This window comes from Bombina bombina, chromosome 2 (genome assembly GCF_027579735.1).
Source record: "Bombina bombina isolate aBomBom1 chromosome 2, aBomBom1.pri, whole genome shotgun sequence".
NCBI lineage: Eukaryota > Metazoa > Chordata > Amphibia > Anura > Bombinatoridae > Bombina > Bombina bombina.
In genome coordinates this window covers 586,688,877-586,707,783 of record NC_069500.1, presented here as the reverse complement: position 1 = coordinate 586,707,783, position 18,907 = coordinate 586,688,877, and the positions used below count along the sequence as shown (strand labels likewise).

At 38.7% G+C, this 18,907-nt stretch overlaps 1 protein-coding gene across 2 annotated transcripts in view; it reads left to right on the top strand.

Annotated features, from left to right (window-relative positions):
* The window catches only part of PCSK5 (proprotein convertase subtilisin/kexin type 5), an 868,299-nt gene that overhangs the window by 746,752 nt on the left and 102,640 nt on the right, over positions 1 to 18,907 (top strand). For both annotated transcript variants that reach the window (XM_053702490.1, XM_053702492.1), the window contains exon 24: positions 5,223 to 5,291. In XM_053702490.1, coding sequence (XP_053558465.1) covers positions 5,223 to 5,291 — 69 coding nt within the window. The remainder of the gene's footprint in view (positions 1 to 5,222; positions 5,292 to 18,907) is intronic.

The following is an 18,907-nucleotide window of genomic DNA, read 5'->3' as shown; positions in this document are numbered from 1 at the left end:
CCAATTGAAGAGGCAAGAAAATTCCTGCTATTTTTACAGAGTTTATCTGTTAAAATGGTGATAGTTAGTGCTAGTGCGATTTTCCAATGTTCAAGGTAATTGTTAACACGTTACTATATGATTCAGTGTAGCAAGTGTGAGTCTTTCCACCGCGTATAGTATTAACGGTGGCAAAGCGAGATTAGTCTGTCTAAACAGCAGAAGCTTTTGTTACACTGAATCATATAGTAACGTGTTAACAATTACCTTGAACATTGGAAAATCGCACTAGCACTAACTATCACCATTTTAACAGATAAACTCTGTAAAAATAGCAGGAATTTTCTTGCCTCTTCAATTGGAATTACAATATTGCACTTTATGAACGAATTGCACTTTCACTTCTGGAAACACATATCCTAAAGTTTATTTTATAATCACAAAAAGGATTATAACTACGTATGAACATTTTGGACTTAATTTTTTTCCATGGTTTTTTACCTGAACACATTGTAGTTTATTTTTTCCTGCAACACATACAGGCAAATCTAACTTATTATCTTTACACTAAGTTGCACTTTTATGCACGTTAGTCACATATACACATTAATAGCGAGATCAAAGTATTTTTATTGTTTTTAGGTAAACTAATTTCATTGAGTATTTTATTGTTGTGGCCACAATTTATTAATTAATATATCTCATTTTATTCAACTGTTTTTTTGAACTTATAAGTAATAAATAAATATCCAATTCAATATTTTATGATATAACGTTTTATTGTACATACAGAGTATTCATTTTATTTTTGATATATTGTATGGGTTGTTTACATATGATACATGGTAAATAATACCTACATGAAAAGTTATACTATTAACCAGAAAAATTTCCCTCAGCTATAACCAGCGCCTCCCATAATTTTCTATCTTCAGTATCTCTATCACTGATTCAAAGCAACTGGAAACCTGGTAATCTTCCTTGAGTTTGTTGACAGCTGTCAGGAAAATTGCAGCAATCCCCAAAAGATAAGTCCTTAAAGGGACATGAAACCCAAATTTTTTCTTTCATGGTTTAGAAAGAGCATTCAATTTTAAACAACTTTCTAATTTACTTCTATTATCTAATTTGTATTATTATTTTAATATTATTTGCTGAAAAGCATATCTAGATAGGCTCAGTAGCTGCTGATTGGTTACTGCACATAGAAGCTTCATGTGATTGGCTCACCCATGTGCATTGCTTTTTCTTCAACTAAGGATATCTAAAAAAAGAAGCAAAATAAATAAAATAAGTAAATTGGATTGTTGTTTAAATTTGTATTATCTATCTGAATCATGAAAGAAAATTTTGGGGTTTAGTGTTCCTTTAAACTCTCAGAATAGTAATCAAAATATTTATAAAAATTTTAAAAGCTTATATAAAAAAAAACATTAAGTGCTCCACATTGATCAGCACAAGAATGCACCTTTTTCCTTTCTTTTTAGACTTCTTTATAGATTTGAAGGATACTTATTTTAATATTCTTATTCACATGGATCATCATCAATTTCTCAGATTTGCATTCCTGTAAAAGCATTTTCAGTCTGTTGCTCTTCTGCTACCACTCCCAGAATTTGAACAAAGGTACTGGTGACTCTCTTATCGGTTATAAGAGCTCAGGATGTTTTGGTGGTTTCTTACCTGGACGATATCTTGGTCATACCAACAGACTTTTGTTGTTTCTTCAAAAGCAGGGTTACATTCCTAGGTGTTATGATAGATTCAGTTTTTATGAGACATTCTTTGATGAATTAGAAAAGACTGAAGTTACTCTCAGCTTGTGCAAATTTTCAGTCAGTTCCTCTTCCTTCTGTAGCTCTTTAACATATTAGGTCTGATTATAGCTGATTTGAATGCTATTCCTTTTGCACGGTTGGGGCATCTTAAGTTGTATATGCTTCGTCAGTTGTACAGGAATTACACTCAGTTGTCTCAGAAGATTTTTCTGGATTTAAGAGTGAGACAATCCCTTTCTTGGTGGATAAATCATTACTCCATTGTTCTAGGGGCATACTTTGTCCATTCAAATAGGACTGTGATTACGACAGATGAAAGTAATTTAGGTTGAGGAACAGTCTGGGGTCCCAGAGAGCACAGGGAGTTTGGTCATCTCGGGAGGTGAGGTTACTGATAAATATTCTGGAACTCTGTGCAGTTTTCAGGCTTCTTCAGAATTTGCCTCTCCTGAAAAATGAGACTCATCTGTTCCAGTCAGACAATGTCACAGCTGTGGCATACATCAATCATCAAGGGGGAACTTGCAGTTCCTTGGCGATGAAGGAAGTGTCCCAAATTCTGTCATGGACAGAGAGCAATTTTTGTGCAATCTCTGCAGTACATTTACTAGGGGTGAGCAATTGCAAAGCAGATTTTCTCAGTCGTCAATCTCTTCATCTAGGAGAGTGGTCTCTTCATATGGAAGTTATTGGTTAGATTATGAATCTGTGGAGTCTTCCATAAATAGATTGGATGGCTTCTTGGTTAAATAACAATCCTCCCAAATACTTTTTGAGGTCCAGGGATCTTCAGCCGGAGTTTGTGGATGCTTTACTAGCTTCTTGGATGTTTCGCCTAGCATAGATTTTTCCTCCTCTTGTTCTGTTGCCAAGAGTGATAGCCAGGATCAAGCAATATGTATCATCAGTAATTCTAATAGATCTAGCTTGTCCTCACAGAACTTGTTTTTTTGCGAAACTGGTACTGAAGTCCAGTTGTCCTCCATGGCCTCTTCCTCTGCACCATGACCTTCTGTCTCAAATTCTGTTTTTTCATCAGGATCTCAAATCTTTAAACTTGATGGCTTAGAGATTGAATGCTTCATTTTAAGACAGAGATCATGCCATTGAGTCTATAATTCAGGCCCGTGAACCTGTTAGAAGGAAGATTTATCACAAGGTTGGAAGTCCTTTATTTCTTGGTTTGTGGAATATGGTTTTAATTGGCATTCTTTTAGAGTTCCTAGAAGTTTTCTAGGATGGTTTGGATAAGGGTTTATCTGCTAGTTCTTTAATAGGCGATTAATTAATTTCAGCTCTTTCTGTCTTGTTTCGTTTTGTTCAGTCGTTAGTCAGGATTAAGGCAGTGATTAGGATAATTTCTCCTGCATAGAACCTTAATTTGGGTTTAAGCATTTTGCAGGTTCCTCCTTTTTAACCTATGCATAATTTTGATATTCAGCTTTTGTCCTTGAAGGTTCTGTTTCTTTTGGCCATTTCTTCTGCTAGAAGAATTTCAGACTTGTCTGCTCTTTCGTGTGAGCCGATCTTTATCTTGTTTTTTTTTTTATAAGACAGTTTTTTAGAAATAAGTTTGATGTATTACCTAAAGTGGTTTCTTCTGACAAAATTAACCACAATATTGTTGTTCCTTCTTTTGTCCAAATTCAAAAAATTCTAAGGAGAGGCTTCTCCATAATTTTGATGTTGTCAGAGCTTTAAAGTTCTATTTGCAAGCTACTCAGAAGACTAGAAATGTTTTGTTCTGACTGAAGCTTTTTTATTCAGAAGGAGTACTTGGAGGTGGGACCGTCTCCTCCTAAATGTATTACTGCCCACTCTACTAGTTCAGTTGCTACTTCCTGGGCTTTTAAGAATGAGGCATCTGTTGATCAAATTTGCAAGGCAGCTACTTCTTGGTCTTCCTTCCATACCTTTACTAAAGTCTACCATTTTTATGTTTTTGCTTCTTCCGAAGCAACTTTTGGTAGGAAAGTCCTTTAGGCAATGGTTTCTGTGCATTAAATATTGCTGTGCACATATATCTTGTTTTTGCAGCATATTAAAGAAAAAGGGTGAGAGAAAAAAAATTGTAAATAAATAAATAATAAGAAAACCAATATATATTTAGATATTGAGTATTTTTTTTCTTGTTCCACGTATTAGTTTCCCAAGTTTAATGGCTTGTGGACTCCCACCACTTTTATGAAAGAAAATATAATGTATGCTTATTAAAATTAATATCCTTCATGGTGGTGCTAGTCCTTGAGACCCTGCAGGAGGATATTTACAGCTTAATCTAAAGTAAGACTTTAAGATGACTAAGGTGTAGGTGTCCCTTTAAAGGGACACTGAACCCAAATTTTTTCTTTCATGATTCAGATAGAGCATGCAATTTTAAGCAACTTTCTAATTTACTACTATTATCAATTTTAATTCGTTCTCTTGCTATCTTTATTTGAAAAAGAAGGCATCTCAGCTAAGGAGCCAGCAAATGTTTGATTCAGGACCATGGACAGCACTTGTTTATTGGTGCTGACCAATCAGCAAGGATTGATTATACATCAATCAGCAAGAACAACACAGTGTGTTCACCAAAAATGGGCCGACATCTAAACTTACATTCTTGCTTTTCAAATAAACATACCAAGAGAATGAAGAAAATTTGATAATAGTAGTAAATTAGAAAGTTGCTTAAAAATGCATGCTCTATGTGAATCACGAAAGAAAATTTTTGAGTACAGTGTCTCTTTAAAGAAAAAACTATTTCAAGGAATGACGTTATTCAGAGACATATTTTACCTCCTCTGTCCCGTTAATGGTCAGATTATGGGCGTATTGTTCGCAAGATTTAATTAAACATGCAAATAAGTGCACACCTTTTATTTTTTTTTATTTTTTTTTGGGATATATTTTTTCCACACTCAAGTTCAGATTTTCTCTTCCGCAAAATTAGTGGTAGTGGAAGTTAGTCTTCCAGTCCTCTTGCATCCAAGGGGTTAACCCTATATCTGATATCTTAAATCTAAATCCAACAGTGGTCTTAATCCTAAATCTGCCGCCCCTAACCATAAGGCTAAAGAATACAATGCAACACAGGCAATATTGTTGCTGATGTCACATTTATCAAGTTAATAAATTCCCATTTGGCAAAATATTCCTCCAACATATGTGATAAAAAAAATAAAGTGAAAAAATTCCAGTAGCATAACATAAGCATGATTTAATTAAAGAGCTATTTTAGATAGTATATTTATTGATTTTAGTACCTGAATTTTAGATATATTAATAATTAATATTTAATGAATTGTTTATTACCTGTAATTTTTGGCTATTCTGTATAATGTCAGTGACCAATGCTTCAGAAGTACAAAAGACTAAAAAATATAATTGTGTTAACAAAAAAAAAAGTAAAATTACTCTGAATTTTATACTTACATGATATAAATAAATATTAGAAATACATCTTTTTTACTCTCTGTGCAGGTGAAGTAGAAGATCCTGACACTGGAAAATGCATGTCATGTGCTAAAGGATGTCGACAGTGCTTACCAGGTATTATTATTTACCTATGACTGATGACAGAAAAACAGACACTCTGCGTACATTTTAAACAGTGATACAGCATTTATTATTAGGCTTACACAGAGAAACTGCATAATGGTTCCCCAAACGATGTTTTGAATATTTATTTTTCTGTGTATTTACACTCTTTGGGGTAGATTTATTAAGAGGCGAGCGGATGATTCGCTGTAGCGAGTCATGTCCACTCAACCTCGCTAAATGTCGACAGCATATGCTGTCGGCATTTAACATTGTACAAGCATTTCTGGTGAAATGTTTGTGCAATACTGCCTCCTGCTCCCTGGTGGCCTGGCTCCCTGGCGGCCTGAATTATGGATATATAAATAATATATAATGAATTGGATCAGGATTTTTTAACCTTTTAGGTGGCGGAGAAGTTAAGGAGCAGCAGTTTTATGACCGCTGCTTCTTAACTTCGGTTTCAGGCAGACCTGAAACCATGGGGCTTTGAAGCAGCATTTCCACTGCTTAATAAATGGACCCCTTTGAGATTGTCAGCAAATCTAGTTCTGCTATACCGATCTATGTTTGTAACCCCAAAATTTTAAGTTTAGAATAATCCCTCAGTGAACGGCCTATATTTGTCACCAGACATGTATATAGACAGGCGGGACAAGATTATAAACCTGTGATTCCTATAAAATGACTCCAAGTATGTTTAAAATTGAGGAAGTTTCTTGATGGATTTCCCTACATTTCTCTTTTTTCTCTCATGAAAATGAAACAAATATGTGCAGAAAGATTAGGTCATTTGTTGTGTTACTGAAATTAATAGAAAAATAGTTTTAAAGTATTTTAAACATAGCTTAAACGGACTTGAAACCCCCCAAAAATGTATTTAATTATTCAGATAGAGAATACAATTTTAAACAACTTTTAATTTACTTCTATTATCTAAAAATATAAGAAGGGTAAGTGCTTTAGCAAATAACCACTAGGGGATGCTCTCTGAATATATACAAAGAAATATAATGTGAAATGCAATGTACCAAAATAGTATCAAATATATAAAAGTTCAATCATGCTTCAAAGAAAAAGGGATAGGTCAAACGTGGCTGCTCTCTGTCAAAGGATGGTCTGAATCCTGGCGGTGAAAACAATCTGAGAAAAGAAGAAACACAGAGGTGCCGAATGGCCTAGTACAGTCTGGTAAGGGAATATGTATATATATAGCAAATGGCTACTTACATATGATAAGCACCAGAATGGCGCTAGTAAAGCAGGCTGGTACTTTCCAGTTGTCCAGCTAACTGATATCCAGGCAAACCGCTTCAGAAGTTGGTACAAGATTACCACAGGTGGACGGCTCCTATGTAGATAGGACACAAGAAACACAATAGGCCTGCACAGTTTGACTATGTATAAAGAAATTAAATATATCAAACTTACATCTCCAAAGCACCCTTGGGTGCAAACAAAGCAGGCTGGAACATCTCAGCCGCACAGCTGACTGATCTCCGGTGGCAAACAGGAATCACTCCACACAGCGTAAGGAGGCAGGAAGGATAAAATCCAAAGCAAGCAAGTTTAAAAGTAAAACCAATATTTATTAAAAAGCAACGCTTTTCTCAGCTGACATATGGATGATATTAGCCTGATGAAGCAGCCTCATATTAGTATAATATTAAATGTTTGAAATAAAGATTTAACATGTAAAAAGTAAGTTTGGGCAAATAAAAGAGAACCCTGGAAATATGGGAGGGTTGGCAACCATAGACCTGAGGCAAGTGGAGACCAAGCACCATCAGGCCCATCTGTAGCTACTCCTCTACTGATTGGGCCAGGTTGGCCCACTAGATGTTTCGGCCCAGTCTCAATTTAGACTTCTGAGACCCTTGAAGTTAAAGGGACACTGAACCCAATTTTTTTCTTTTGTGATTCATATAGAACATTCAATTTTAAGCAACTTTCTAATTTACTCCTATTATCATTTTTTCTTTGTTCTTTTGCTATCTTTAATTAAAAAAGAAGGCATCTAAGTTTTTTTTCTTAGTTCAGCACTCTGGACAGCACTTTTTTTATTGGTGGATGAATTTATCCACCAATCAGCAAGGACAACCCAGGTTGTTCACCAAAAATGGGCCGGCATCTAAACGTAAATTCTTGCATTTCAAATAAAGATATCAAGAGAATAAAGAAAATTTGATAATAGGAGTAAATAAGAAAGTTGCTTAAAATTTCATGCTCTATCTAAATTATAAAAGAAAAAAATTGGGTTCATTGTCCCTTTAAGCCCCTGGTTATGTGTAGTAAAATAACTTTGCAATATGCTTTAATTATTTGTGTTGCCCCTTTCCATTAAATTTAGCTTTGAAAATTGTGGCTTATCTGTCTCAGAGCTGAAAATGCACACTGCAGTCTTCTCAAAGCTCATTCTGCTACATCTTACCCTAACTGACTTTAAAGGAATATTAAACAGTGTTACTTTGGTAAAAACAAATATGTTAAATCATCAAAGAAAACATAGAAAGAAACAGATAGTGTAGAAAAACCCAGCAAACAACTTACTAATTTTCTTGCTGAATTCTCAGTGTAGCCCCTGCCCTCAGACAGATAAGAGAGCTGACATCTTATCAACGTAGGTTACATTCTGACTGATCTGAGCATGAACAAATCTGACTTCTTGTTTATCTAGTCTTTTCCCTTTTAGTAAACCATCTCATGTTAATCTAGAAGTTTTCTGACATCAGATAAACCTTCCTGTAGAGACCACATCCTCCTTGTAGTGCTGTGACAAGAAGTAATAGACACTGCACAAATGTAGTGTAATAATGATGAATAATATATATTGCATTGATTTCTATTAGGTATAAGCATCTGCTTAATACGTTTCTATTACAACAAGACTGTTTGACACCCTTTAAACACCAATTATAGAAGAAATTTGTTAGAGCATGTTATTTTAAGACTAGCGAACACGCACCTCTATGATTTTTACCCCAGCAAAGAGGTTAAACACATAGTAGAAGAACCGCTCAGGCCCAGAAGATTGCTGCTGGTCCTGAGCGGAAAGGGCTGCTGATAAAACCAGCAGCTCTAGTCACACAGTTGAGTCGTGCGACTAGCACTGCTGATAGGATCAGCTGCAGTTTCCAATCAGGACCAGCAGTGGTCTGCAGGTCCAAAGCAGTTATTCTATGTGTTTAACCCCTTTTCAGGTGTTAAGCAATAGACTTAAAAAGGAAATGTATGCTTACCTGATAAATTGATTTCTTCTACGATACGACGAGTCCACGGATTTCATCCTTACTTGTGGGATATTAACCTCCTGCTAACAGAAAGTGGCAAAGAGCACCACAGTAGAGCTGTATATATAGATCCTCCCTTCCCTCCACCCCCAGTCATTCGACCGAAGGTTTAGGAAGAGAAAGGAAAAGCTAAAAGGTGCAGAGGTGACTGAAGTTATAAAAAGAAATATAATTTAAATCTGTCTGAAAAAAGACAGGGAGGGCCGTGGACTCGTCGTATCGTAGAAGAAATCAATTTATCAGGTAAGCATAAATTTCCTTTTCTTCTACAAGATACGACGAGTCCACGGATTCCATCCTTACTTGTGGGATACAATACCAAAGCTACAGGACACAAATTAAATGGGAGGGACAAGACAGAGACCTAAATGGAAGGCACCACGGCTTGAAGAACCTTTCTCCCAAAAACAGCCTCAGAAGAAGCAAAAGTATCATATTTCGAAAATTTGGAAAAAGTATGAATAGTCGACAAAGTCGCAACCTTGCAAATCTGTTCAACAGAAGCATCGTTTTTAAAGGCCCATGTGGAAGCCACAGCCCTAGTAGAATGAGCCGTAATTATTTCAGGAGGCTGCTGTCCAGCAGTCTCATATGCCAGGCGGATGATACTCCTCAGCCAAAAAGAAAGAGAGGTAGCCGTAGCTTTCTGACCCCTACACTTTCCAGAATAAACAATAAATAATGAAGATGATTGACGGAAATCCTTAGTTGCCTGCAAGTAAAACTTCAAGGCACAGACCACGTCCAGGTTATGTAACAGACGCTCCTTCTTAGAAGAAGGATTAGGACACAAGGAAGGAACAACAATTTCCTGATTAATATTCTTATTTGAAACAACCTTTATCAAGAAATCCAGGTTTGGTATGCAAAACCACCTTATCAGAATAAAATATAAGATAAGGCGAATCACATTGTAACGCTGAAAGCCCAGAAACTCTATGAGCAGAAGAAACAGCAACCAAACTTTCCAAGATAATAATTTAATATCTATGGAATGCATGGGTTCAAACGGAACCCCTTGAAGAACTCTAAGAACTAAATTCAAACTCCAGGGAGGAGTAATTGGTCTAAATACAGGCATAATTCTGGTTAAAGCCTGACAAAAAGACTGAACATCTGGAACATCTGCCAAACACTTGTGAAGCAAAATTAACAAAGCAGAAATCTGTCCCTTTAAGGAACTCGCTGATAACCCTTTCTCCAATCCTTCTTGGAGAAAAGACAGAATCCTGGGAATCCTAACTTTACTCCATGAGTAACCCTTGGATTCACACCAAAAAAGATATTTACGCCATATCTTATGATAGATCTTTCTAGTGACAGGCTTACGTGCCTGTATCAAAGTATCAATGACTGAATCTGAGAATCCCCGCTTAGAAAAAGTCAAGCGTTCAATCTCCAAGCAGTCAGCTGCAGAGAATTTAGATTTGAATGTTGGAAAGGTCCTTGAATGAGAAGATCATGTCTCAAAGGAAGTTTCCACGGTGGCAGAGAGGACATGTCCACTAGATCCGCTTACCAAGTCCTGTGTGGCCACGCAGGCGCGATCAGGATTACTGAAGCTCTCTCCTGTTTGATCACAGGAAGGACAGGAAACGGTGGAAACACATAAGCTAGGCTGAACGACCAAGGCACTGCCAAGGCATCTATCAGTTCTGCCTGGGGATCCCTTGACCTGGATACGTATCTTGGAAGCTTGGCATTCTGACGAGATGCCATCAGATCCAATTCCGGTCTGCCCCATCAGAGAATCAGAGAGGCAAACACCTCCAGATGGAGTTCCCACTCCCCCGGATGAAAAGTCTGTCGACTTAGAAAATCCGCTTCCCACTCTATTCCTGGGATGTAGATTGTCCACAGATAACAAGAGTGGGCCTCCGCCCATCAAATTATCTTGGATACTTCTATCATCGCTAAGGAACTCCTTGTTCCCCCTTGATGATTGATATAAGCTACAGTGGTGATATTGTCCGACTGGAATCTGATGAATTTGGCCGAAGCCAACTGAGGCCACGCCTGATTGAATATTGCTCTCAGTTCCAGAATATTGATCCCTGAAGGCAAACACCCTGAGCCTTCAGGGAATTCCAGACTGCACCCCAGCCCAGTAGACTGGCGTCCGTTGTCACTATCACCCACGAGGGTCTGCGGAAACACGTCCCCTGGGACAGATGATCCGGTGACAACCACCAAAGAAGAGAGTCTCTGGTATTTTGATCCAGATTTATCTGAGGAGATAAATTTGCATAGTCCCCATTCCACTGACCGAGCATGCACAGCTGCAGTGGTCTGAGATGAAACCGAGCAAACGGAATGATGTCCATTGCCGCTACCATTAATCCAATTACCTCCATACACTGAGCCACTGATGGCCGAGGAATGGACTGAAGGGCTCAACAAGTATTTAGAATTTTTGATTTTCTGATCTCCGTCAGAAAAATTTTCATGTCTACAGACTCTATCAGAGTTCACAAGAAGGGAACCCTTGTCCTTGGAACTAGTGAACTCTTTTCTAGTTTCACCTTCCAACCGTGAGTTCTCAGAAAGGACAACACTGTGTCTGTATGAGATTTTGTCAGATGATAAGTTAACGCCTGAATCAAAATATCGTCCAGATAAGGCGCCACTGCTATGCCCCGTGGTCTGAGAACCGCCAGAAGGGACCCTAGAACCTTTGTGAAGATCCTGGGTGCTGTGGCCAATCCGAAGGGAAGAGCCACAAACTGAAAATGTTTGTCCAGGAAGGCAATCCTTAGGAACTGATGATGATCCTTGTGAATAGGGTTATGAAGGTATGCATCCTTCAAGTCCACGGTAGTCATATATTGACCCTCCTGGATCATTGGTAAGATTGTACTTATAGTCTCCATCTTGAACGATGGGACTCTGAGAAACTTGTTTAGACACTTGAGATCTAAAATGGGTCTGAAAGTTCCCTCTTTTTGGGAACCACAAAGAGATTTGAGTAAAACCCCTGCCCCTGTTCCAGTTTTGGAACGGGACAAATTACTCCCATGGTAGATAGGTCTTTTACACAGCGTAAGAATGCCTCTCTTTTTATCTGGTCTACAGACAATCGTGAAAGATGAAATCTCCCTCTTGGGAGAAAATCCTTGAATTCCAGTTGATACCCGTGGGTCACGATTTCCAATGCCCAGGGGTCCTGAACATCTCTTGCCCAAGCCTGGGCAAAGAAAGAAAGTCTGCCCCCTACTAGATCTGGTCCCGGATCGGGGGCCGCCCGTTCATGCTGTCTTTGTAGCAGCAGCGGGCTTCTTCGATTGTTTACCTTTATTCCAAGCCTGGTTGGGTCTCCAGATGGGCTTGGATTGAGCAAAATTCCCTTCCTGCTTTGTGGAGGAAGAGGAAGCAGAGGGTACTCCCTTAAAATTTTGAAAGGAACGAAAATTGTTTACCCCTCATCTTAACAGACTTATCCTGAGGTAGGGCGTGGCCTTCACCTCCAGTAATGTCAGAAATGATTTCCTTCAATTCAGGCCTGAATAGGGTCTTACCCTTAAAAGGAATAGCTAAAAGCTTAGATTTTGATGACACATCAGCAGACCACGATTTGAGCCATAATGCTCTATGCGCTAAAATGGCAAATCCTGCATTTTTCGCCGCCAATTTAGCAATTTGAAAAGCGGCATCTGTAATAAAAGAATTAGTTAGCTTGAGAGCCTTAATTCTATCCAAAATGTCCTCTAACGGGGTCTCAACCTTCAGAGACTCTTCTATAGCATCAAACCAAAAAACTGCTGCAGTAGTAACTGGAACAATGCAAGCTGTAGGTTGTAAAAGAAAACCCTGATGAATAAACAATTTCTTTAGAAAACCCTCTAACTTCTTATCCATAGGGTCTTTAAAAGCACAACTGTCCTCAATAGGTATAGTTGTACACTTAGCCAGGATAGATATAGCTCCCTCCACCTTAGGGACCGACTGATATGGGATACATTTTCTTAAAATTAGGAGGAGGAGAGAACGGTATACCTGGTCTATCCCATTCCTTTTTTATAAATTCCGAAATTCTTTTAGGAACTGGAAAAACATCAGTGTAAGTAGGCACCTCTAGATATTTGTCCATTTTACACAATTTCTCTGGTGGTATCACAATAGGGTCACAATCTTCCAGAGTCGCTAAAACCTCCCGAAGTAACAAGCGGAGGTGTTCAAGCTTAAAGGACATGATGTCTGAATCTGTCTGAGGTAACATATTTCCTGAGTCTGAAAGTTCTCCCTCAGACAGCAATTCCCTGACCCCCAACTCAGAACTCTGTGAGGGTACATCGGAAATAGCCAATAAAGCATCAGAGGATTCAGTATTCACATTAATACCTGACCTACTGCGTTTACCCTGCAACACTGGTAATTTAGATAATACCTCTGTAAGGGTAGTTGACATAACTGCAGCCATATCCTGCAGAGTAAAAGAATTAGATGCACTAGAGGTACTTGGCGTTGCTTGTGTGGGCGTTAAAGGTTGTGACACTTGGGGAGAATTGGATGGCATATCCTGATTCTCTTAAGACTGAGAATCATCCTTATAAACACAGGATTTTCAGTAATACCCTACTGTGTACAGGTCTACTGCTTACCCCTTCCCTTGCAGGGAAAAAATGTCAGCCAGTTCTGATATACCAAGTCTCCTCAGAAATAAAAGACTGAACATACCTCAATGCTGCTTGTAGCAAGAAACCGTTCTCCACACTGAAGATTTCTCTTGTACTACCTTCAGAAGCTCTGTGGGAACCAACATGGATCTCAGTTACATCTGCTAAGATCATCAACCTCAGGGCAGAAATCTTCTTCTTCCATATCTCCCTGAGGAAAATAGTACTCACCGGTACCATTTAAAATAAAAAACTTCTTGATTGAATAATCTAAAACTAACACCTCACTTTACCTCTTCCTATTACTAACACAGGCAAAGAGAATGACTGGAGGTGGAGGGAAGGGAGGAGCTATATATACAGCTCTGCTGTGGTGCTCTTTAGCACTTCCTGTTAGCAGGAGGTTAATATCCCACAAGTAAGGATGAAATCCGTGGACTCGTCGTATCTTGTAGAAGAAATTACATTCTCTGTTGAATTAGAGCATGCCATATTTTCAACTATAATGTCCCTTTAACTGATAGCAAATGCAAACAAGGCACTTTATTTCGACAATATGACCGTTAGGTACGGAATCAAGCCTGGCTTGCTCCTCCAAACAAGGCAAGTGGTAGGTGGAGTTTAGTTATTAAAAAACAGTTGTAGCAAACAAGAGTTTAATTTGTTTTAAAATGTTTAGACTTAGCTGATATATTACACTATAGCAAGGTCTTGTAATTACGTGTTTACTGCTCCTAAAAATTAGATTTTCTGCTAGGTGGCATCCACTATGTGTAAAAAATCTTAAAGGGATACTAAACCCACATTTTTTCTTTCATGATTCATATAGAGCAGTGATAAATTTGCAATTTTAAGCACCTTTTTAAATTACTCCTATTATAATTTTTTCTTCGTTCTCATGCTATCTTTATTTGAAAAAGCAAAATATAAGCTTAAGAGCTCTCAGCACAAAATCAGCTCTCAACATACTTCCATTCTCTCACCCCCTCAAACGCTCGCAATCAACCACAACCCACATAGCCATAAATTCAGTTCTTTCTCCCCTGTTACTGAGGAAGAAGTTTCTGCACTTATACTGTGCTCTCACCTCACTACCTGTCCCCTTGACCCTATCCCCTCACAGCTACTCCCCTCCCTCTCTTCTACCCTTACCCCTATACTTACACACATGTTCAACCTCTCTCTCAGCACCGGTATATTTCCCTCATCTCTGAAACATGCACTGGTCCAACCATACCTCAAATAACCTTCTCTCGATCCAACCTCCCCATTCAACTACCGCCCTATTTCCCTACTCCCTCTTGCCTCAAAGCTTCTCGAAAAGCTAGTATATGCACACCTTTCCCATTTCCTTACATTAAACTCCCTCCTTGACCCACTGCAACCTGGATTTTGTCCCCATCATTCCACAGAGACAACAATCATTAAGGTTTCCAATTACCTACTTACAGCAAAATCAAAAGCCACTTTTCTCTGCTCATCCTCCTTGATCTGTCCGCAGTCTTTGATACTGATGACCACCCTTTTTTGCTCCAAACCCTCCAATCCTTTGACATTTGCCCTCTTGTGGTTCTCTTCCTACCTGTCTAGCCGTACCTTTAGTGTAGCCTTCTCTGGGGCTTCCTCGTCACCACTTTCTGTTCTTCCAAAATCTCCACCCCAATCTCTCTATAACTGTCGACAACTCCAAGATTTTAATCCACTCTCTCTTCCTTTCCCACCTCGACTACTACAATTCTGTCCTCTCTGGTCTCCCTAGCTGCCGCACAGCTCCTTTACAATCCATAATGAATGCCTCTGCCAGACTCATCTTCCTTAAATGTCGCTCTTCATCTGCTGCACCTCTCTGCCAATCCCTTCACTGGCTTCCTCTTGCCTCCGGGATTAAACACAAAATTCTGACTCTGACATACAAAGCCCTCAACTGCACTGTTCCCACCTATATCTCAGACCTTGTCTCCAGATACTCTCCCTCCCGTCCTCTTCACTCTGCTCATGACCTCCTACTCTCCTCCTCTCTTGTTACCTCCTCATATTATGTTTACAGGACTTCTCCAGAGTGGCTCCCATCTTGTGGAACTCTCTGCCTCGCTCCACAAGACTCTCCCCTAGTTTTGAAAGCTTCAAGTGCTCCCTAAAGACTCTACTGTTCAGGGATGCATACAACCTACACTAATCTTTCTTTATACCAGTTCCTCTCCTCCATTGTTATCCCCTTAAACCACCTTAGCATATAAGCCTAAGAGCCCAGCTGTTTGTAGATCACCTTCTTAAAAGGCTGACTACAACAGTGCGACTCTTGGCAGGGCCCTTTACCCATTTGATCCCTATAAATGTTTCCTTGTATACCGCCTATGTTTATAGCGCTGCGGAATCTGTTGGCGCTCTACAAATAACCGATAATAATAATAAGGGCCGGCCCATTTTTGGTTCAGCACCTGGGTAGCGCTTGCTGATTGGTTGCTAAATGTAGCAAACCAATTAGCAAGCTCTACCCAGGTGCTGGACCAAAAATGGGCTGGCTCCTAACCTTACTTTGCTGAATTTTCAAATAAAGATAGCAAGAGAACAAAGAAAAATTGCTAATAGGAGTAAATTAGAAAGTTGCTTAAAATTACATGCTTTATCTGAAAATTTGGATTTAGTATCGCTTTAAGAAAACAGCAGACTGAAAGCATTTACAATGCGACTGATGATATAAATCAATAGTCCATAAAAAATGATCTTTTTAGTATTTTTTTATACACACAAACTTCCTTTAAATGTTGTCAATATGTTTTTATTCTTGCAGTGCAATAAAGATCTCGTAATAAGCTCTTCATTTGTTTTCATTAGCTGCAGCAATCATCTCTGATCGCAGACAATCATGTTCCTATAGTTATGTGTATACAATTACTGAATTTTCCCACATCTTATGTAGCTCTTTTTAGCACAGCAATTACCAGCACCATACAACTGGCACATTTAACTGATGCAAAGGGAAATGAATACTAATACATTTATAGACATAATAACCCATTCACAAATTAGTTCTTACTGTCAGTGGCCTGAAACAAGTTGATGAAACACATAGTTCCATTCAATCAGAATTCCCATAGGAAACATTATAGGGCAGCTTAAGTCATTTTTTACTTCATTTTTAAGCTATTACAAAACATAAAAGAGTTGCTGTTTGATTAGTAAAACCACTCCAGTTACATAAACAATATAACAGGACAAGAGAAACTGTAAGGAAAGTGAAAATTGCCGGCCGTTAAAAAGACATTAAACACTTTGAGATAGTAATATAAACTGTTTACTTTTATGTAATACAAATTATATGCTTTCTAAGTCCTGTTAGAACTGTAAGTGTAGACTCAAGACTTAACACTGCTACATACCATACAGGCATTGGTTGCACACTCTAGTGACCCATTTATAACTGTCCCTTATTGGCCTCAGCAGAGAAGGGAACTTAGGTTGCAACATGGTGTCCTCCATTGCTTTATAGACACTAAAATTGACCCTTATTTTTTTTCAATATTTAAACAACTAATATAATTAAAAAAAAAATACTTCTAGATTTTATTCCCAGGCTAATGTTCGTTTTGAATACATTGTTGTGTGTTGCAATTATTTTGTGTTTAATGCCCTTTTAAAGGGTGTTTTTGTATGGACTTTCCTAGGCCTTCATGGAAGCAAAATATACATGGCAAAAGCAAAATGCTCTAATTAATATTCGGCTAGATTACGAGTTTTGCGGTACAGCTATACTGCTGAAAAATTGGCCATTGCACGTGGAATGGCCGGGGAACGCATATTACGAGTTGCGGCGGTATATCTATCCCGCAATTATTTTATCCTGTAACGCAACGTCCATTCTGTACTCAAAAAAATTAGTGCCGGATTTTCCATAGTCCCTGTATTACAGGTTATGTGGTCTGGCTAAAATGCTTGAGTTACAGGCTATACTGACACGATCTATACCGCCAGAGGCGTAACTAGAAACCACAGGGCCCAGGTGCAAGAATCTAAGAAGGCCCCCCCCCCCACACACCCAAAAAAGTGAATTTGATACATATCTTTTTCTTATTTATTTTTTTATATTTAACACAGAAAAAAAAATGTGAATCAGATTACGTCTGCAAAAGGAGGTACCCTGTGCCCACAGTCTCTGAGATGGTCTGACCCCCTATTACTGTATATAGTGACACTGTTTAACCCACCAGTACTGTATATAGTGAGTCAGTGACACAGTTTGTAATCTTCCGGTGAGATGGCTGGCCTGACCCTACCCACCCCAGTACTTTATAAAGTGACCACAGTAGTCTGTGACATGGTCCAGCCCCCCATACTGTATATAGTGGTACTGTATAGAGACACTGTTTACCCCCCGCCCCCCCCCATTCTGTAGTAATAAGGTCTGTTATTTGCTGGTTCCACAAACATAGACACACACATACATGCATAAATACACACACAGTCACATACATACATACACACATACACACACACACACATATAAACACCAATGGGTAAAACAGAAACACTAACCCCTGTAGTCAGAGACACTAGTGAAGCATCATGTCACACTCACATGATATCAGTGCAGGCAGTGGTAGGTCAACGTTTTTTATTGTTAAAAAAGAAAAAAAAAATTTAAGCTGGGCCCCCACCCTTGGTGACCCAGTCGCAATTGCGTCCTCTGCACACCCTGTAGTTTTGCCCCTGCATACCGCCATTTGAGATCCGCCGCACCTTGACATCACTGACACTAATGAAATTTATTAACCCCTAATCCACCGCCCCCTGACATCGCCGACACTAATAAAAGTTATTAACCCCTATTCCGCCGCCCCCAACATCGCCGACACCTAAATAAACCGAATTACCCCTAAACCGCCAGCTCCCCACATCACCAACACTATAATAAAGTATTAACCCCTAAACCTCCAGCCCCCCACATCGTAACTACTAAATTAAACCTATTAACCCCTAAACCGCCGCCCCCACATCGCAAAACACTAAATTAAACTATTAACCCCTAAACCTAACAACCCCCCTAACTTTAAATTAAAATATAACTATCTTTAAAAATATAAAAACTTACCTGTGAAATAAAAAAAAACTAAGTTGAAAGTATAAACGATATTGGGGGCAGCGGATTAGGGGTTAATAACTTTTATCAGTGTCGGTGATGTCGGGGAGCGGCAGAATCGGGGTTAATAACTTTTATTAGTGTCGGCGATGTCAGGGTGTTTAGACTTGAGGTTGATGTTACGGTGTTTAGGTTTAGGTTTAAACTTAACTTTCTTTTCCCCATAGACAGCAATGGGGATGCGTTACGGCGATCTCCATTCCGTAATCGCAGGTGTTAGTTTTTTCTAACACTCTCTTCCCATTGATGTCTATGGGGGAAAGTGTGTACGAGTATGTAAACTCAGCCCTTGGCTTTTGTGCGGTATGGAGCTTAATGCACCATAACGCACAGCACAAGGAGGTTTTTCAGTAACTCGTAATGGCAGCGCTATGGAGAGTGCAATAAAGCAAATTTTTGTGTATTATTTTTGCACCCTGTTTAGCACAAAACTTTTAATCTAGGTGATTGTTAGGCTGCTAAGGTGTTCAAATGCAGGTTTATCACTAAAAGGGACAGCTTATGATTACAATATTTTTATTTTGCATTCATACAATAAATTAACATTTTAGGTGAGTGTGCACAATGTTTTAATGGGACAGTCTAGTC